The sequence below is a fragment of the Anabrus simplex genome, chromosome 2, assembly GCF_040414725.1.
Source record: "Anabrus simplex isolate iqAnaSimp1 chromosome 2, ASM4041472v1, whole genome shotgun sequence".
NCBI lineage: Eukaryota > Metazoa > Arthropoda > Insecta > Orthoptera > Tettigoniidae > Anabrus > Anabrus simplex.
In genome coordinates, this window is record NC_090266.1 from 339,484,824 (window position 1) to 339,507,453 (window position 22,630).

At 39.5% G+C, this 22,630-nt stretch overlaps 1 protein-coding gene across 1 annotated transcript in view; it reads right to left on the reverse strand.

Annotated features, from left to right (window-relative positions):
- Positions 1-257: 257 nt before the first annotated feature.
- Positions 258-22,630, reverse strand: part of LOC136862812 (metabotropic glutamate receptor 5) — a 302,293-nt gene continuing 279,920 nt past the window's right edge. Inside the window, exons 6-10 of the mRNA XM_067139072.2 lie at positions 15,788-15,973; positions 13,979-14,206; positions 13,385-13,534; positions 13,014-13,292; positions 258-3,872 (exon numbers count right to left, since the gene is read on the reverse strand). Of these exons, the coding sequence (XP_066995173.2) occupies positions 2,643-3,872; positions 13,014-13,292; positions 13,385-13,534; positions 13,979-14,206; positions 15,788-15,973 (2,073 nt within the window). The 3' untranslated portion in view covers positions 258-2,642. The remainder of the gene's footprint in view (positions 3,873-13,013; positions 13,293-13,384; positions 13,535-13,978; positions 14,207-15,787; positions 15,974-22,630) is intronic.

Consider the following 22,630-nt stretch of genomic DNA (forward strand, 5'->3'; position numbering starts at 1 on the left):
ATTTCTAAATTTCTCAACTTCCTGATGGAGAGCTAAACCCACGCTTCCTTGAGCAAACCAAGAATGCATATACAGCCCCTCCACTACCCACCCTAGACTTAAGAACTATAATTAATAAATAAATAAATAAATAAATAAATAAATAAATAAATAAATAAATAAATAAATAAATAAATAAATAAATAAATAAATAAATAAATAATTAAATAAATAAATAAATAATTAAATAAATAAATAAATAAATAAATTAAGGCCATATTTCAGAGCCTCTCAGTATATGAAGTATAGAAAACATGACTAAAATTAAGTGGGAAAAGAAAAAGAACACTATTGAACTTATAATTTTAAGTGTATACCATTGGAGTCAAATAAACACACCAAGTATCTGTGGGTTAAATAACAATCATGAAAACTATTTTCTTTTTAAGAGATTATTTGAGTGTTTGTAATCATTATCCAAGACTTGGATACAGACCACCAGCACTGCCATGATTGAGCTAATTAGATAGGAGCCTGGCCAACATTTGATTTCTATGTGGAACTTGCTTGCTGGATGTGCTGAAAAATCCACATATCAAACACGTGACCCATTCATAGTGAAATGCATAATTCTGACAGAGAGACGCAACAGAGCATAAGAAGTACCAAGAAAACTAATCAACTAAGTTACTGAATCAAACTGGCCATTGCCTGGGGTTGGCAGCACAAAGAGAAGAAAAATGCATCAATCGTACAGCATTACATTCATTCTTGTTTTCTGACTGTGCCCTACTTTCAAGGTATCAAATTTGATTAACACAAGTAACTGTGACATCTCAATATGAAGAGGAGCAGCCACCATATGATTGGACGATGGTAAGAGGAAAAGTAGACCGCCAAGTACATAATACAGTACTGAACAAGCAGCTATACTGTAGCAATGACACACACATATACAAAACCTTTCCCTCAAAAGAACCAAGTAAGTGAAGCTGTCTTTTCTTGATCCACTGTTCATAAGATTAAGGAGAGAATCAGTGTGAACAAACTACTTTCTATCACAATTTTAAATAGTAATGTTTTGTGCTGCGTGTGGTGCAATGTAATCATTTCTCTCTCTTACAACCTACTTACCAACCATAAGGCAACATTACTTCTGTATAGTCTCATTCAGTTACTAAACTTCTCCTCTGACTGACTCATCATTATGGAGAGAGATTCAGGTTCATTTTAACCCACTTCTTGATTATGATTCTGTAGATTAAGTTATCCAGTGTATCATCATTCCCATTGAGGTCTGACAATCAAGACTGATAAACATTGTTATTCGAACCACTAGAATACTGAGGTCTGAAAACCAAGACATATAAACATTCTGTCATTTGAACCACTGGAATATAACTTCTCACATTGAAAATCCTGCAGGATTTGAGCAGGATTCAAATTAGTGACTACAGTGCAAAGCTATAGGTAAGTCTGAGCCATCATGGCAAATGATGATGATTATGATGATGATGGTGATGATGGTGATTCAAAATGATTGGATTCACTTCAGAGTATACTTTGATAATATATTAAGCTTAAGAATAAAAATGCTAGGTAACAATTAACATCAGATAAGAGAAAAATATCCCATGCTTTTGTGGGGTTTACAGTCTATCTACATCAGTGTGTACATACTACAGGACATATACCTGAGGAAGGCCACATTATTTTCTTCTTTAAACAAGTGCACATCATGAAATAACTATTTTCACATTACTTGAAATCCCTTCTCACTGCATGAACATGCCATTCAACTGCTCTGTAAAGTTCAGAAGCCTGTTATATAATTATAATACCATAACACAAACATTCTTAAGTGGCTCTTAGTTCTACCCACATACAGTTTCAACTCTGTATTACTGAAGTCTTTGAGAATATCATACATCAAAGTCTTCTGGATTTGTGTGAGGCAAATAATTTTAAAATGCAAGCTTTAGTAGCAAACTTCTCTTCTCAGGAATCCATACAAATACAAATGGCTTTGCTGTTGTCCATTATTACCGTATAACACTTCTATACTTTTGCCAATAAATGGTCCATTGACAATTTATGTAAAGAGAAGTGGTCAACAATCATTAGGAAGCATAATATATTGTTGAAATATGTTGGTTACAATAAAATGAGACCAGTTACCAATTGAAGACGGATGGACTGATAAGTCACTTTTTGTAGGGACACTTGTTAGTTTTCAACATTATTCCATAGTCCCTACGTTGTGCCAAAATAAAGAGACAAACTTGCATTTTTATCAGTTACATTTTTAATAAATGGCATAATTAAATTTAAATCTTGTGCCTAGACTACACCTATGAGAACTCCCATAAAAATGGTCAGTATATACAGACTGTACAACTTTTCCATTCCACATTTAATCACCGAACCTTGATGCTTCTCCTTGTGAACTTATGGAATTTATGGAGTTCAGATCAGTGTACCAATCTTTATAGACAACATGCAAGATAGAGCTTAGAAACCAGAGCTCCAGTCTAGTGTTGCTAGCAATAAACTTAAGCTCTGGGTATAGGTATAAATTCACTGAGTACACATGGGGCGGCAAATTAAATAATTACAACGGACTGTAATTACTTGGTAAAGGAATGCTTTTTATGTCAAATACTTCATGGATATGCCCCATTTGTAACTTCATAAATAGGATTCTTTGTTATGTTATCAGAATATGCATCCAACATGCTGGGAGTAGGATGAGATAGGCAAGTTTTCTTCCTGTGAGAATTATGTAGATCAGTGAAGGTTGTGAACACTGTAGTCACAGAGTCTGACATGTGCATCTTTTTATGTTTGAAATGAGAGCTCTGTTTTGAAATTGTGCTCATTTTTGGAATAAACACTACCATGACCAAAATGGTTGCTAATACAATAAGTGCAATGCATACCGTGGGCTCATCAAACCGCTCGGGAGCAAATGAAGAAACTACACCCCAAACCACAAATACAGGCATGGTGAGGAAAGCTGCCAATGTAACCCATTGTCCTTCTTTATAATTCCTACGAATCTTTAGTACAGACAGCCCATATAAAAATGCTATAATAACTAGTATTATGTTATACAAGTGAAGAAGTAAGAAGTCTGCACGAGGCATGTAACAGTATGGTATACCCTCAAAATCTATGTGAAACTGTGGTTTGTTAGTCATGAACCACTGAATATTTATGACAACTTGCACAAGGACAATAAAGAAAAGAATTATGTACTGATTTACATATGAAATACGCCCTCCTAAACCCAACAGGACTAAAGATCGTAGTTGCATCACTTTTATAATGAGGATGCCATAGCACACACTCATAGCCAGAGGGTATATGAATGCTCTAAGGCAACATTTCAATTCACTTCCAGGGAGCACAAAGAGCACAGTGCTTGCATACATAGTAATAATTCCCAAGAGAAGGATTATGCCTAAAGACTGGTTGCCTGCTAATGTTCCATCACAAATTTTTATGAGGACATAAACAAGCATGAAGAGAGTAATGAATGTGCCAACAGCTGCCATAGCTACTATTACAGTGGCCCAAGGACGAGTTATGTAGCTCTCTGGAGTTACACGTCTTGCATTGACTTCAGATCCTTCGCTGGTCAAAATCTTGATTCTCCCAGAATCTGAAGACACATGAATAGCTTTCACAGGTGTATCATCTAGAGTAGTTAACATTGCATCCTTTTGAAAGAATTCTCTCATTGTTACTTTGGGAAGAGAGTCCATTTGGGACTTAACATCTGCTTCAAATTTTCTGTAATGTTTCTTTTTCCAATAATTCTCTTGCATGTGAAGTAATGAATATGTATTTTGATCTAGCACCAGTCCTTGATCATCAGAATACCAGCCAACCTGTCAACATAGAAATAACATTAAAATACTTGTCTTATTTCAACAAGGAAACTGAAGTGTTGAGGTAAGCACAGTTCATTTTACACCTTTAAAACATCACAAACATATTTTTAAGCAAACAATATCTATCTATCTACCTAGCTAGCTAATAACAAAACTGCAATAACATTGTCAGCAGTATCTGGACACTTTCATTCGATATTCATTGATCTTGCTTAATGAAGACATTTCATTCATGAATCTCAGAGAAACTAAATTTCACACTGTAAACTGTCTTAACTGATGATCTTAGAAAAATCATGTTTTAATTTAATCTAATTTCCAGTCTTTAAAAACACATTAGAACTTTAAATGATGACTGAATAATAAACTTGTTAGGGGAAACTATTAGGAACAGATTATGGATCACTTAATGCTTTTTCCAAGTATAACGTGCTATGTATTTAAGTGAAAGAAATTTAGAATTGACACAAAAGATAAAATTACAGAAGTTTGTATTAACAAGGGTTATCTGAACCCTTTTCTTGAGGTACCTATACATATTGATAACTAGACCAGCCAATGCCATTTCTAGGGGCTCACCTAATGTATCAGTGTTGCATGATTAAACCCCAGTACAGCTGGTTGGCACTAAGGAGCAATGAAATGCAAGTGACTCACATTGGTATATTTACAGACACATTAAAGAACTTTCTTTCTGGGCAAAATCCTATTGTATCTCAAGACAGAGCAGTTAACAGGCACCAGAAGTAAAAGGAGAGGGTTTTTTTTAATGTTCCTGAAAAGGAATTCTTTAATGTACCAGTAAATCTACAGACACATTTAAGCATCAAGTTATACAGCCAGTCATAATGGTAAGCATTTATTATTATTATTATTATTATTACTATTATTATTATTATTATTATTATTATTATTATTATTATTATTATTATTATTATTATTATTGAACACTAGGTCCTCCTCTTACTCCACTTCTTTAAAATCTGAGATAACAAGAGTCCTTCCATCTCCTATGGGGCCTACCTCTCCTTCTCTTCCCAGGAGGAGGCATATTTAAGAGACTTCTTCCCACATAATCACTTCCTCTCTTTACGACATGGCCAAATTATCTTAGTTCAACTTCTGGATCTTTTCTTTAATCCTGGTCTCATTTACCCAATCCCGTATAGTTTTATCATAGCGTATCGAAGAGGAAGTGCGACATCTTCTCCGTTCGCCCGTAAGAGAGCTCAAGAGGTTGGTGGGACACCCGCTTGGTGGCAGCACAGGCGATTGCGATGTCAACAGAGACCCTTGGCCATTAGCCCGCGTTATATTTGCCTTCAGATGTCGTAATTTCTATTGCTCATTATTGTCGCTGTCAGAGATGTTTCGACAGTTTGCATTATTAGTGTATTCACGATTGAGTTGTGTGAGAAGTGTTATGTTTTAAATACCTCGGTCTTTGTCGCTATTGTGCTATAAGGCAACGTATATCAGTGCGGGAGGAAACTATCACATCATGCCCTCGTGTTTTGTACCCGGCTGCAGATCTGGATATGACCGATCGTCTTCAGGTAGGCATTTCTTTAGGCTCCCTAAAGAGAGTGGTGCTTTACTGAAATGGGAGAAGGCTATACGTAGAAAAGACCGAAAATTAACTCATAACTGTTTCGTTTGTGACATTCATTTTTGTGATGACTTTCTAGTAAAAGTAGACTCGGTTACGGTGAATGGTGAAAGAGTAGAGATACCAAGACAGCGCTGGAAATTAAAACCAGAAGCATTTCCTCACATATTTCCTAATCTACCCAAATATATTTCTAAGGCAGTTAAGAAACGCAACTCCCCCACGAATAGGCAATCCACACGAAGAGATTTCTCTAATAAAAGCCCTGAACAGATCGTAAATATCAGTGATAGTGATCAACCTGAATGCTCAGTAGTTGAAGATAGCTCTAATGTCGCAGATGCTAGGAAAACAATTGCGCTATTAAAGAGGAGATTGAAGAATCAGAAACGTAATTTCATTAGAACACAAAATCAACTCAATGTCACTAAAGCTAAGATACATTTGCTTGAAAAAGACATTTCTGATATAAAATCAAAGAGAAATTTCACTGAGTCAAAACAATTCGGTTCTCTCAGCAAAAAACAGAAAATTATAGTCGATACAATGTTAAAGAAATGTCAAGCGAAAAGTAAAAAAGGAATGAGATATAGTGATGAATTTCTTCTTGAAGCACTTCTTTTAAAAATAAAGTCTCCCAAGGGTTATCGGCACTGTTTAAATCATGACTTGCTGCCTTTGCCTTCTGAATCCCACTTGAGAAATGTGGTGAAGGGCCTAAAATGTTCGTACGGCATAAATGAGCATGCTACCGCTGCCATAGCAGATATTTTTCAATGGAAAGGAGGAACATGAACGCTTAGTGATGTTGAGATTTGACGAGGTGAAGTTACGAGAAGAAATTCACTTTGTTGATTTGGGGAAATTTACTGAAGATAAAAGCAAGGGTCAGTTGGCAAATCATGCTCTAGTTTTTATGTTTGTTCCTTTTCTATATAACTGGATACAATCCATAGCGATATATGCTAGCCGGAACACCACCCCTGGTGATATAATTGCAAACATTCTCATTCAAGTCATCATACAATTAGAGCAAGTAGGTGTCCGAATTATTGGTTTCACATCGGATGGTAGCCAGTCGGATAAAAGTTGTGGAAATGCTTAGGAATATCTGGTAACATAAAGAATCTGAAGTGTTATAATTTCCAATCCAGCTGACTCCAACAGAAAATTATGGGCATTTTCAGACGCGCCACATATATTTAAATGTGTAAGAAATCATTTTCATGACAAAGGACAGGTTAATTATAATGGCAATATTGTTGATTATTCATTCTACAGAAAAGTTTACGAATGTGACTCGTCTCCTGAATTTTCCGGATTGAAAGTTTGCTACAAACTGACCTCTGCCTACTTGGATCCTAATTCGTTTCAGCAAATGAATGTAAGACTGGCATTTCAACTATTCAGTAGATCAGTCGCTAATGGAATAGCATTCTATCAGGGTATTAAAACACAGGGTTTAGAAGAGAGTAAACAAACAGAAATTTTCACAAGCGATTTAAACTGTCTGATTGACGCATTAAATTCGTCTTTTCCCACTCAAGCACTGTATAAAGGATCACAGGCACATGAAACATTAAATGGCAGAATGTTCTCAGAGATACTCAAAATTCATTCGCTTCACAAAGGACACTGGAGTCCTTAAGAGTTACCGTGGAAAGTACCTTAAAAGTGTCTGAATATTTGTGGGAACACAATTATAGCTATGTTTTGACAGGAAAATTTAATCAAGATCCCCTATAACGTCATTTTGGTATCCTGCGATCACTAAGTTGTGATGATCATCCGTCCACTACTTGACTTTCTACATTTACACACGTTGCAGTCTATTTACGTACCGTCTAAACTTGCCTTATCGTCTGGTGGAAACTGAATACAGAGGTGAATCCCCATTGATATCTCTTGTTAATCAAATGCGTATTCTTGCAAGAGAAATTGAAAGTAAAAATCGTGCAGTGAAGACACAAGCTGTAGATGAAATCAGGGAAAAAATTGTGAACATCGAAAATGACTTTAATACCAGACTGGGAAACAGTTTACCTGAGTTAAGTGGGCGGAATTGTAACAAAGAGTACTTAGTGTATCATTTAGCCGGATACATAGTGAGGAATATTTCAAAAGTGATTCAGTGTGATTTATGTCGTCCTTTCCTTTTCGGCAAACCGACTGATAGTGTGCCTGCCTCCCTAACACTAATTAAAGATTACGGCTCAATGCAAAGCGCCACATATTTCACGTATGCATCGGAAAGTGTTTATAATGTGTTGCTGCGAGTGGAAAATGTTGTTGCGGAAAAGCTATCGCGTATGGATAGTTTATGGGGTGATACTTTCTTTGAGTGCTTGGATAAATTAGATGTTATTAAAGTGAAGTCATCGCAGTTGGGGTGCTGTGAAGATCATGTGCTGTGTTTGCTACCAAAACTTGTATTTCACTACTTGAAATGTCGATTCTTCTTCTGCACGAAGGAGATAAGAAGGGAGATGGTTACTTCAAAGGCAGCGAAATCATCCAGGAAATATTCCAAAGTGTCCAGCATATGAAATCATTTTCAAACGTAAGTTGCATGCTTGAGTTTCTTAGTAGATTTTGAAGTAGTAGTCCCGATAATGCCTCTGTTATCCTCTCACTCAGACATCACTGTGGATGGCAGTGCCATCTGTGTGGCGGTCCACGGTAACTCATGAAAATGTCGCACTTCCTCTTCGATATGCTATGGTTTTATTTCTCATTCTATCCTTTCTTCCTTGACATGCTGCATGTCCATCGCAGCATTTTCATTTCTGCCACCTGTAGCTTTCTTTCTGAGGCTTTTGTCATTGGAAATGTTTCCAAAGCATACATTAAGGCAGCAAAAATCATAATCTTATAAATAAAACCCTTCAGGTTTGGTGGTATCCTCTTGTCAAACAGGACTCCCATAGCTGATCTCCATTTATACCAGCTGAACTGGACTCTTCTGCTGATCTTACTCCTATTTCACCATCATTTTGCATCAGTGAACCCAGATATCTGAAGGTTTCTGTCAAAGGCACAGGTTTTCCTTGGAGATGCACTGTCACTGTGGCAGGTGTGATAGCTGATTAAACAAGGTGGCATGGTTCAAATCCTTGTTAAGACAAGGAGATTTTCAAAGTGCAAAGTCACATTTCAGTAGTTCAAATTCCAGGTAAAACTGTAGGCCTACTGTACGTCTGGTGAGCTATAATCCAATCCCCCCCATGGTGCAACAGCCCGAGGGCCATAGCCTACCAAGCGTCCGCTGCTCAGCCCAAAGGTCTGCAGATTAGGAGGTGTCTTGTAGTCAGCGCGACGGATAGCTCCTCAACTGTAATCACGTAGGTTGAGTGGACCTCGAACCAGCCCTCAGATGTGGATAAAAATCCCTTGACCTGGCCAGGTATCAAACCTGGGGCCTCTGGGTAAGAGGCAGGCACACTAACCCTACACTGCAGGGCCAGCTTATAACTCAATAGTCACTTAGAATTCTAAGCTTACCATCTACTAAATATGTAGTAATCTCCTGAATTTCTTTTATAATTCAACATTTAAACAAGTATGGACACTAGACCTAGTTTCACTAGAAAGTGAGAGTGGAAACACAATTTGAACAATTAATTCAGCAACAGGAATATAAATTTAAATTATGCAAAATATTCAGTTATTTTCTGGCCTTGTGATACTGGAGTAATGCCTCTGCCTTTCACCTAGAGGCCTCTTCTTGGATTCTTTGATTTTAATCCTAGCCCAAGGGGTGAAGTAGGTTTCACTCAGCCCCACAAAGCCAATTGAAGATCTCTCTGGCACATGAGGCAGAAATACTGAAAACCAGAAATGAGCTTGTCAGGTGGCTGAGGAGACATGGATGTTGAAGAACTGGGATTGACAAGGAGAAAGCCCATTTGTGTGAAAACCACAGTGTCTGTGCAGAATGTGCTCCCTGTTCTCACAATAACTTGTGACATTTACCTTAAAGTTTGTTCCTGGCCAAGATTCTACCTTTCCCTATGACTATATATTACTTGTATTAAAATGTGTATGTTTCAGTTGCGAACGACAAAGTGGTGATTATGATGCGCATGTTTTCTTTAAATTTGAATGTCCATGAATAAGACAACTAATAAACCCAGAGAAGCATGATTATATAAGGGCTGTTCATTAAATAAGCTAACAAGCCCCCCCCCCTTTTTTTTTTTGCTACTGGCTTCACGTTGCACCGACCGACGATGGAAGAGGAAAGGGCTGGGAGTAGGAAGGAAGTGGCCATGGCCTTAATTAAGGTTTAGCCCCAGCATTTGCCTGGTGTGAAAATGGGAAACACGGAAAACCATCTTCAGGGCATGGGGTTCGAACCCACTATCTCCCGAATACTGGATACTGGATACTGGCTGCACTTAAGCGACTGCAGCTATCGAGCTCGGTAAGAAGCCCTTTCACTGCAGCACAGTATTCAATGTGGATACATACGTACTGGTCATAGCGTGGCCATGGTACAGATTACTTTTTCACATTGTCACCATGTATGTTTATGCACTCGTTCCACTGGTCCACCTAGGAAATCAAAACTAACATAGAAGAACTCTGTGTCAAGCCACCCAAGTTGTGCCAGGACAACATGATGCACCTCCTCATCGGTTGGTAATTACCGGCTACCCAGATGTCCCTTCACTAATCCGAAAAGTTGAAAATCACTGGACTGTAGAGGGGATAACCCAGTACCCCCCACTAGTGCCGTAACAGGTCATGCGTGCTTTCACCATCTGCCATTGGGTAAGGAAATCAAGCAGCTGCACATCTCTGTGTTCCCAATAGACTATCACCATAACCTCCTTCATTGATGCCACTGTACTGAACTTCTTAGGCAGTGGCGATGAGAGGCATTTTTAAGTCCTGGATCTTTGCTTTGTCTCCAGTGTCACATGATGCTCCCATGTTTCACCTCCAGTAACGAGAGAGAGAGAGAGAGAGAGAGAGAATGCACGCACCATCCCAGTATAGCCTCAGCATCCAGCATGAACACATCCTTCTGTACCCTAGTTGCACATGCCCAATGTTTACTTACAGAGCCCAAGGAGATGTTCAGTTCATTGACAATATCACTAAGATGAATATGTCTATTGTCTTGAATCAGACTCTCAATATTGCACACGTCACTTGACCAGCCCAGGCAGTGTTCATCCTGCACATATGTCCTGCCATTATAGAAGGCAGTGCAAAAAAAAAACACCACACACACCTAACTCTGTTTCTGTGACATCACGTTTGCACAGTATGTCTCAATGAGCTGCCAATGAATTTCTGCTGTTGGGATGCCCTTTGGTCACAAGAAGCAAATCATACAATGCACTTCCATGTTTGACCATGTTTCCATATGCACATTCACAGTAAAACTGATGTGGTGGGGGGTATTTGATATGCTGCACCACTGAATAGCCATGTGCCAGATTTGCAGTCCCAATGCTTTGGCCTGGCTGGACATTCAAACACTAGAACGAATACCAGGGTTGAGCAGTGATTTCGCTTGAGACTCAAGAGTGACGTTGTGGATCTCTAGAATCTCTAGAAGTTCTAGAGACATATTTTCCCATACTGCACAGGGGACTCCTGAATCTTGGTTGCATTCCTGAGAGAGTGGAGGATCTTTGAACTCTTCTTATAGTTAAAAATGTTGCCATCTTAGTGTAAAGAGGGTCATGAGTTGCTACACAACTTACGACAGCTGACTTTTTCTGACTTATGCTTGTAGTAGATATTGAACCTGCCAACACCTAGCTAAATACTGTATTCTGGATGGTAGGATGTCCTTGGGTGAGCTGGCCTGGATGTAAAACTTCAAGAAACACGCTAGCTTCTAGCAGTAAGCAAATTTCTCCTGGTTCATTAAATCACTGATCTGCCAGAGGGTACTTGTCAGTCTACACAGTCTATGCGAGAAGAAGGAAGCTGTCCTGTAACTGTAGGCAGAACTGAAACAGGGTTCGAATCGCACTGGTTTCTGGTGCCATTTTTGTTCTGTACTTAATATCTCTTCAGTACGTACTATATTGTTCTGAGCACTACCTAACATGTTTACTTCGAGTATAATGCGGTAATGAAAATTCTGTATTCTTCCAATAAATATTGTCAAAAACACACTGCCTGACTTCTGAATTGTTATTCAATGATATATAACCCTGCCAAATATTTAGAATTTCTGATTAAATATTACAGAGGTGTAATATATAGGATTCTATACCCTCTATTTGTGTGAATGTTTTGGCAGAAGAAGCCAAAGAATGTTTTGGTAGAAAAAACAAACGAACATTTGAGATTGGCTTATTTTTGCCATTAAAATAATACTGTTACATTCTTTGCTTATGCTTATACTTTGTTTATGCTCTATTTTGGTATGATGTAATTTTGCAGCATCATTAAACGCTGAAATCATTTACTGTATACAAAGAGACAAGACCAAACTAAGTACTATGCACAGTTTAAAACATTAAAATAGCATGGATATTGTGAATACCACCAAACATAGCCTCTAGTCATGACATAGTATGACTTCTTTACCACAAGATTTTTAAGACATATATTACTGGTGTACTGGGTAACTTTAAATACCCTGCCACATCATTTATAGATTATGCAATACTGTATCAATAACAGACACATGTTAGAAATGAGTTGGTTAGTCACTCGCTGGCACGTATTTACAGAAAGGAGAAGGCTCTTGGTAGACTACCTAGCCCCCCCTTCCCCCCATGGCACTACAGCCCTTGAAGGGCTGTGGCCTACCAAGCGACCGCTGCTCAGCCCGAAGGCCTGCAGATTGCGAGGTGTCGTGTAGTCAGCACGACGATTCCTCTCGGCCGTTATTCTTGGCTTTTGAGACCGGGGCCGCTATCTCACCGTCAGTTAGCTCCTCAATTCTAATCACGCAGGCTGAGTGGACCTCAAACCAGCCCTCAGGTCCAGGTAAAAATCCCTGACGTGGCCAGGAATCGAACCCAGGGCCTCCGGGTAAGAGGCCGGCACGCTACCCCTACACCACGGGGCCGGCACTTCCATAGTCGACACAAACAGTATTCAACTCTGCCTAGCCATAGGCCTACTACATGCTGCTCACCGCACAACGCGAGGACAACATTCTCATGATCTCTTGAGACTGAGTGACCGGTCACTGTGCTGATCTTGAGAAATCTCAAGATCACATCTCAGAATCTCAGATCGCCCATTACAGTGTACAGTACACCCAAGAGAGGGCTTGTTACCTTATTTATTGAACTACCACCGTACTTTGTAAGCTCATTTCTTTTACAAAAATTTTACACAACTGTCTTAGTACAGAATGTATTTGTTTGTTTGAGACTGTTTTAATGTACATTTCCGTAACATCAATCTGCATTCCTTGAATATTTTTCACCTGTTAACTCCATCATTTTTAATACTACTACTGCCATAATCCAGCTATCCTATACATTTCCATTAAGATTTTGAAGGAAGTTATCACAGTCATTGATCCTACTTAAAATACAGGTACTTACCCCACTGATACCACCATTTTCCAGAATTTGATATATGGCATATTTGTTAGAGACAAGTTGACCCTCATGTGTAACATGTAGACTGGTACCCTGTAACTCAAATGGTGCTTTATGGTGAGAAGCAAAACTCAGTTGAGAGAGCACATTCAAAATCTCTTGTTGCAGGTTAATGTTGGCATTTGGTAGGCAGTCTGACATGTTCAAACCATGGCAGTGCTCTACCTGCACGAGTAGCATCGCTGCTGAAAATGCTGATACAGCTTTCACTACAAAAGTCACCTTAAAATACAGAAAACATTGAAATTATTCAGTGATCTGAAGATGCTAGAGCAAATTCCATAAAGCTTAGCGTGTTACGTGAAGACTCTTACCTCAGGGTCTATCTGCAATCGTGTCGACAATTCATTTTCGTGAATATTTCTGCAGTCATTTGTCAAACTACTATTCATATCTTTCCACTTACAGTTATAAATTTCTGCAATGTATTGATGTATTAGCTCATCATCAGTCTTCAAGCCATTCTGAAGGGGAAAAACATAAAAAGATGTTCTTATATTATCAGGACACCAGAGAACAGGATCATCAGGAGAATAATGGAAAAATGGAAAAATTTTGGAATAGTAAGTGCAACATTAAGTGGATTACAGAAATCAAGGAAGGTATGGATGAACTATAAACTACAGTGGAAGACTTAAGAAACAAAACCGACAAAATCAGGAAACTCGCAGACAAGCAAACCAGAATCAACAAACAGACAATAGGAAGGGTGATTTCCGATGAAGAAAGAAGGATAAGATCAGAGAGAATGAAGAAGTACTGGGCTGACAGTAAACTGAACAATTCCTTGTATAAAGTTGGCTAGAGTGGTCCAATGAAGGCCATAAAATGTAAATAAAATAATAATTATCAGATAATAGAAGACTCCCAATGGGTACTTTGAAAATGTGTAAAATAATCCTAATTACCTTCAATACTTCAAGGAAGTAGTTTCTGAAGTCTGGAAGCTCAGGTGTATGTGGCTCTATCAAAAATCCACCAGCAAACAAATTTTTCCACAATTTTAAGAAATTTTTGTTTAGACCTATGGTTCCAACAATCAAAGTAGTATGCTTAAATTGAGAACCTCTAAGGTATTGAGATACTGCACTGATTTCTTCTGATTCAAGAACAAGAGCCACTGTTTCATTGTTGTCCTAAATAAAACAAGAAAATTGGTATTACAACACAGAGACAAGACCACATTTTGTTACATGTAGACTGCAATTAAATTTACTTTCTTCTTCTTTTCCTCCTTCCACTGTATTTGCTAATTACATAGCTGAAGAAAAGTTTTGCATATCCTGGTTTAGGGCACTTTTTATTTTGCTGTTTATGTATGTACATTATACATCACAAAGAGTACTGTATATACAAAGAAAAGCAACACACAGTAAGCTATGTAAAAGCAAGACAAAGCAACAAAAGCATTAAGCTGGTAACGTGGGATTTTGAATAAATAATTACTGTTCACTGAGTGCCAGATCAATACAGTGTACAGCCACCCTAGGCACATGACAAGGCACACTCATCACCAAAGAATCCATCTTCTTTTGGGGCAGATTATAGCATTCTTGGATTGCACCATCAGTCAGGTGCTGAATATCAGCAGCAGAATTAGGACAGTGGACAATTGCTCCTTCAGTTCATGTGATACCATGTTCAACACAGCTGATATCTGCAGAATATGCTGATGCTGGTTATACCATTCACTGTACGCCATGGATCTCAAGAGAATGATTGATCTCTCTGTCTCGATCATCCACTAGTGTAAAAACTCCTCCCGCAGTGGCAGCAAACCTGTAAGTACAGGTTGGAGGATGATGTTTTTGTATACCAGATCAGTCATGTTACCCTGGACAGGAATTAGAGGTATACATTTACCAAACACGATCCAACCCCACAACATGACAGAATACCCTTCCAGGATGAAGGGCTCATTCCATTTCTCACTGGATTGTCTCCAGACTAATACTCATGCTGTATGGGTGCATCATCAGAAAAGAGCGTATACTTCCACTGTTCCTGATGCCACGAGCTATGAGTTGTTGCCCACCTCACGCGAGCTTCCCTATGATGTGGTTTAAGAGAAACTTTTGGCACAGGCCTTCCTCCCTGATATCAATTCTCCATCGTGCAGCCAGTTTCATTCTGTCTGATCTGATACATTCACTCTGGTGGCAGTCTGAAAATCCTGATGGATCAAAATGGCAGTAGCAGTGGGCCTATGATGTGCTGAAAGCAAAAAATACTGATCCTCCCTGCAAGTTCTTTTGTGTGAGCATTCTGTCTTATCGATCAGTAATAGCTTGAGTCTCCCTAAACATTTTCCAAATTCTGGAGACATCATTCTGTCATCATGAGTGACGACAGCTACCTGTCACTATCCTTCTTGCAGCAGTGTCATAATTTGAATGTGGTCAATACCAGAAGTGGGTACTCTTGCCATACACATGCTGTCTATGTACCACCGATGATTATAAACTGACCAACATAACAAATGCCTCCTATCAAACAAATATCAGTCCTGATCTGGGTTTAGCATCACTATGTATCTCGAACATGGCCTACAATGCATACTACAAACATGTTTAAGGTACCGTGACATATATAAATTTAATTAAATCGTAATGTGCAAAACTTTTCTTAAGTAATGTATAAGTTACAATAGCCATATAGTCAAAAGTTGTCAGGAACATTGAAAAATATGAAGATAATAATTCAATAAGTATACTTACAGATTCCTCCAAAAACCTTTTAACTTTTTCACCAACTATTTTTGAGTCCTTAGATATTTCTAGGATACGTCCAGTATATAGCCCCAATTCTGCCACTGTGTCCTCAAACTTCTTGATGCTATGAGGGCATGATGAAATAAGACTCACAGTTCCAGCTCCTAGCCGTTTACTAACAGCAAGCATAGGCTAGAAAGACAGAAGTTACCTCTGAAAACAAGGTATATTTACAGAACATTTAAGTAGGGAATGGAAGGAGCTTGTTGGGGGCTGAGAAGAGATGGAGTGGTTGAATGGGGGGCTACATTTCTAGAAAATAAATGTCGGAGAATTAGAGTAGGTGACTTGAACTGCACTTGTTTGTTCCCTGCCATTACCTACTTATATTGACCTGTTGGGTTCTTTTTATCCCTTTTGTGTTTGTCCTGTGTTCCTATTCTTTTACCATCTGATTTTATCTTTATCTCTTTGTCCTTCAGTTTTTCCTTTTTTTATCCAGCTTTTCCTTACCCTTCACTTCTCACATTAGGACTGCAGATCTGTCAAGATGACCCCTCAGTGTATGTTGAAGCTGGGAAGCAGAAAGGAGCTTGTCGGGGGCCGAGAAGAGATGGAGTGGTTGAATGGGGGGCTACATTTCTAGAAAATACAGAGTCCGCCAGAAAAATGTATACACTCTTTACGGAACAAAAACTATTTATTGTGTGTTTTTTTACATTTAAATTTTGATTACACATGTAGTACTGTCTTCAGTTAAACATATGGTTACATGAGATGTTTAAAATGTTCACCGTTGGCTGCCAGACACAGAGCAGAACGACGAGCGGTCACTGCAACTACGTCCGTCTGTGTTTGAATGGGGATCTCTGCACATGCCGCTGTAATCTCCTGGCGAAGGGCCTCCAGCGTGCGTGGCTTATGTGGATAGGTTTGATTTTTCACAGTTCCCCCACAAGTAAAAGTTCATAGGGGTAAGATCTGGTGACCGTGGGGGGGAACTCAATGGGCCCTCATCATCCAATCCAATGTCCCGGCAGAATGTCATCCAGGAAGCTCGTACTGCTATGTGGTAGTGTGGTGGCGCCCCATCCTGTTGGTAGAAGACTTCATCATTGCCTCCATAAAGCGCACGTACAGCTGGTAAAATTAATGTGCGTTACATTCCAAGTACAAGGGGTCCAGTGACAGTACCATCAACGAAAAAGAGTCCTAGTAAAGTCCTCGACGACAGTCCACACCAGACATTAAACCCTGGTAGATAGACCGCCTTGTCCACATGAACATGCAGATTTTCCGGAGCCTAGTAGACACAGTTATGTCGATTCACTGATCCATTCAGTTTAAACTGGGCTTCATCAGACTACACTAACTTCATCACAAATTGTTCATCTTGGCTTACCATTTGCTGATACCATTCGCAAAATTGCATTCGACGATCGGGATCATTCTCATTAAGCACATGCAGTAATCATGGGATGTAAACTTTCCGCTTAGCTGTTTTCAAAATTCTTCGTGAACTTGTACTGTTGTACTGCTAATCCCCACATTGCGTAGCAGTTTCCAACCCGTGAGCCGACGAAGCAGGACTGGTAGCTGTGCGCGTTCTTCCCGTTCTTCCTTTTGTGAATATCACACATCTTTCCATGCGTCTCATACTTCCCAGTAATGCGTTTTAGGCGTGTTGGGGGTTCTGTTTCAAACTTCCTCCTCCACTTACGTTGCACTTCATTGCCATTATCAAAGCTGATAAACCACTTCAGAATGTACTTTCGTTGCTTGAACATCAAACGTGCTCCAGCCATTTTGTTTTCCCACTATCGTGATGCAAGTGCCGACATCTGTTGAGTGAAAGACCATACTACAACATTTAAAAGCAATGATAACAGTTGACAATGTCCATATCACGATATCGTCTAACAAAGAGTGTATACATTTTTCTGGCGGACTCTGTAGATGTCAGAGAATTAGAGTAGGTGAAGCGATATCTGATCCTGTAATGATTAAGAGGGAGACCCTGCAGGGCAGTATTATTGGACCTTTATGTTTTCTTATATAGCCTATATAAATAATGTGAGTAAAGAAATGTAATCACACATAAGGCTACTTACAGATGATGTTATACTGTTTAGAGTAGTAAATGATTTGCAGGATTGTGAGTGACTGCAGGGGGACTTGAACAATGTTGTGAGATTGACAGCGGATAATGGTATGAATATAAATGGGATGAAAAGTCAAGTTATAAGTTTTACCAAGAGTAAAAGTCCTCTCGCTTTTAATTATTGTTTGGATGGGGTAATAGTACGTCATGGGGGAACACTAAGTACCTAGGTGTTAATACAAGGGGTGTTCAATATATAATGCTACACATTTTCATTCTCGGCCAATTTCGGTTTTGAAAAAAATTGGAATTTTGTTTGGGACATCTTGAATATTCCAACTTTGTCTCGTAGAGTTTCATTATTTTCCGAGAGGTGACAGTGCTATAACTAGCCTTCAAAATGGTGCCTGTAATGGAGGTGCGTACCAAACAGAGAGAAGTTATTGAATTTCTTTTGGCGGAAAACCAGGACATCACAGATATTCATTGGCACTTGCAGAATATGTACGGAGATCTGGCAGTGGACAAAAGCACGGCAAGTCGTTGGGCGAGGCGTGTTTCATCATCACGACAAGGTCGAGCAAACCTGTCTGATCTCCCGCGTGACAGCTGGCCGCACACAGCTGCGACGCCTGCAAAGTTGGAACGTGCGGACACCCTTATTCGAGGTGATTGACGGATCACAGTCAAACACCTCGCTGCTCAACTTGACATTTCTGTTGGTAGTGCTGACACACTTATTCACCAGTTGGAGTATTCAAAGCTTTGTTCTCACTGGGTTCCTCAACACCTAATGGAAGACCATAGAGAGCAAAGAAGAAACATCTGTGCAAAATTGCTTGCTCGTTATGAGGCTGAAGGTGACAATTTCTTGTCAAACATTGTCACAGGTGATGAAACATGGATTCATCACTTTGAACCGGAAACAAAACGGCAATCCATGGAGTGGCGCCACACCAACTCTCCCATGAAGAAAATATTCAGAACCGTACCCTCAGCTGGTCAAGTCATGGCTACAGTCTTCTGGGACTCTGAAGGGTTTATTCTGTTCAATGTCCTCCCTCGTAGTGAAACGATCAACTCTGAAGTGTATTGTGCTACTGTAACAAAATTGAAGAAATGACTTCAGCGTGTTCATAGCCACAAAAATGCAAACAAACTTCATCTCCACGACAACGCAAGACCTTGCAGAAGTCCGCTCAGCCGACAGGAGCGTTCTTCCTCATCCACCCTACAGCCCGGATCTTGCGCCTTCTGACTTCCATCTGTTTGGCCCAATGAAGGATGCACTCCACGGAAAGCACTACCTGGATCACAGGGAAGTTATCGATGCAGCACGATGTTGGCTCCGACATCGACCAGTCGAGTGGTACCATGCGGGCATGCAGGCTCTCACATTGCGGTAGTATAAGGCCGTAGCATTGAACGGAGATTACATTGAAAAATAGGGTATTGTAGCAAACGGATTGGGCATAACATGATGTATTTGAATCCCCAATAAAACCAACCTGCTTTTAGAAAGAAAAAAGCATTATATATTGAACTCCTTTTGTGTAAGTAATGATCCTCATTGGAGTAATCATATTAAAAATTTTGTTAAGAAAGGTTACATATCTCTTCACATGGTAATGAGTAGGGCCCAGAATATTTTTAAATGTATATGCAAATGCATATTTTGAACGTTAGTGCATATTTTGAGCATTGGTGCATATACAAACATTTTTCTCTTATGTGTGATCAATTATCTAAGATTTCTGAACGAAATTAAAAATCTATACCACTTTTCACGAGAGTTTAATCCTGATATAAACAAGTAGGCGGAGCACCTTACCTATGCACGTGGACATGGGGACATGGACATAGTTGATTGGAGAAGCAACTGTAGCACTAACTCGACTGTATGTGAGCTCGAAGAAAAGTAGTACGCCGCATTAATTTTATTTTATTTTAGTTTACTACATTTAGAGAGTTTGGAAGAGTACGTAATCAAATTAAAATATGGTTGTCATATATACCGGCATATATATGGTTTTGTTTTACTAAAATATGGGCTGCCTGGCCGAGGCGGTAAAGGCGTGCTCGGTTCGCCTGCAAGGACATGGGTTCGAATCCCCATCAGGAAGTCATAAAATTTAAGAAACAAGATTTCCACTTCCGGAGGTGAATATGGCGCTGAGGTTCACTCAGCCTATACAAAAAATGAGTACCAGGTTAATTCCTGGGGGCAAAGGCAGCTGGGCGTAGAGCTAACCACTCCACCCCATCACGTGCCGAGATTAACAATGGTGGAAGCCTTTACCTTCCACCCCTCCAAGGGCCTTCATGGCCTGTACAGAGATGACTTTGCTTTTGCTTTTTAATAAAATAGTGATTGAATAACGAGAAATGAAGGCACAAGGTGTTGTGTAATGCAGGAAGTCTTCTCGTAGTGAGGGAAAGTCCAAAACTGTACAGTGTGGAGATAAGGTGTTGCATCTTGCAGCAGTAGTCGGTGTCAGTATACATAGTGAGAGTAATGGAGCAAGACGTAAGACCACTGCGTGTAGTGAAGCACAAAAGAGGAAAACCGCTCAGAAGTGACCATAGGCAGTGCATTGCGAATGTGTTCAATCAACTAAGTGAACAGAATTTAGGTTTAGTCGTTTGTTCAGAAGTTCATATCTTTGCACTGTTGTTGTATGTGATGCACAGCCCTGTACGTCCAAACACGAGAGGTTGACGGGGTGGAGGTCGGTACTACACGCTCAGTGAATCACGACTCTTTCTTTGGCGGAGGCATGGACATGCCATGTTTACATCAGGATTAAACTCTCGTGAAAAGACATATAATGAACTCTGTATGTTGTATATCCCTTGGGAACATAAGAAGCATTCCCTGATCAAGGAAAAAGGTTTCATTCTTGCAATACTAGCAGGTAGACAACAGCTATTTCCTTCTGTCTGACATTCCTGCCTCCTTCTCCTCACAGCAGCTTCCCAAGGTTTGCTTAAACAAGTGCGTTCATCTGTTAACTTGCTCTTCGTCTATTGCAGTGTTTCACCAGAGTAAACTGTAAAATGCCAAAAGTCTTTGCCGGAAGAATGTTGCGAGCAGTCAGTGCCAGTGTCGAAGTATTGCTCAGTTATGTCTGTCGACGTAGAAGGATCATTTTCAGCATATAAATTAATTCTGTCAGATAACAGAGAGTCATTGACTCCTGAAAAGATTGAAAAACTGTTGATACCTACTGCCATGCATCATTTTGCAAGGAATTTTTTCATGTTTATCAATTTAACATCGAGTTAAAATTAAATAATGCTTCTGGTGAGTGTATTTTGTTTCATTTTAGTGCATATTTACAATATTTTTAGTGCATATGTGCATGCATATTTTCAGAATTTTTAGTGCATATGAATCTGGGCCCTAGTAATGAGAGTATTTAGGGGTTGTAGTAAGGAAGTAAAGGAGCAAAGCAAAGCAAAGCCACCTCCGTACAGGCCATGACGGCCCTTGGAGGAGTGGAAGGTAAAGGCTTCCACCATTGTTAACCTCGGCACGTGATGGGGTAGAGTGGTTACTTCTATGCCCGGCCGCCTTTGCCCCCAGGAATTAACCTGGTACTCATTTTTGGTGTAGGCTGAGTGAACCTCAGGGCCAAATGCACCTCCAGAAGTGGAAATCTTGTTTCTTAAATTTTACAACTTCCTGACGGGCATTTGAACCCTCGTCCTTCTGGGCGAACTGAGCACGCCTTTACTGCCTCGGCCAGGCAGCCCCTGGATGTGAAGGAGAGGGTATATAAATCTCTGGTAAGACCACAGTTAGAGTATGGCTCCAGTGTATGGGACCCTCACCAGGACTACTTGATACGAGAACTGGACTAAATTTAAAGGAAAACAGCACAGTTTGTTTTGGGTGATTTCCGACAAAGGAGTAGTGTTACAAAAATGTTGCATGCTTTGGGCTGGGAAGACTTGGGAGTAAGGAGAAGAAATGCTCAACTATGTGGTATGTATATAACAAATTACAACTTGTACGCTTTGGGAAATTCCACCTTTCCACCACTTTAAATCTTACGATTTTCTTAGATTACAGTAACATTAATTTATTTTTAAAACTTTTTTTTTTTGGTTACATGTTTTGTTTTCCATGGAAAACATCTTAAGCTGTGATCCTGAATGAAAATAAACACAAAACACAAAACTTGGAATTTGTTATATATAATAACTCCATCACGTATCAAGATGAAATTTATTACTTGTAATATGTGGTATGTTTCGAGCTGTGAGTGGAGAGTTTGCGTGGAATGATATAAGTAGACGAATAAGTTTGAGTGGAGCTTTAAAAAGTTGGAAAGATCATAGTATGAAGATAAAGGTGGAATTCAAAAGGACAAATTGGGGCAAATATTCATTTATAGGATGAATAGTAAGGGATTGGAATAAATTATCAAGGGAAATGTTTATCGAACATGTTGAATATGTTTGAGAAAGAGCTAGGTAAACAACTGACAGGGTATCTGCCACATAGACGACAGTCCTAACTGCAGATGAATGAATGAATGTCGAAAAACTGGGTTTGATGAGGGGAGAGTCAATCTATCTGTGGATGGCAGTGTATGAATGCGTGGAGATTGGCCCCATCCATTTGTCTTTTCTTCCTATTTCTCTCGCTTCCCACACTGATGTGTCATTGTGTTTTTCCTGTTATGTGTTCTTTTATTGTTTCCATAATTACAGGATTACAGGCAGATAGTGGAACATGTAAG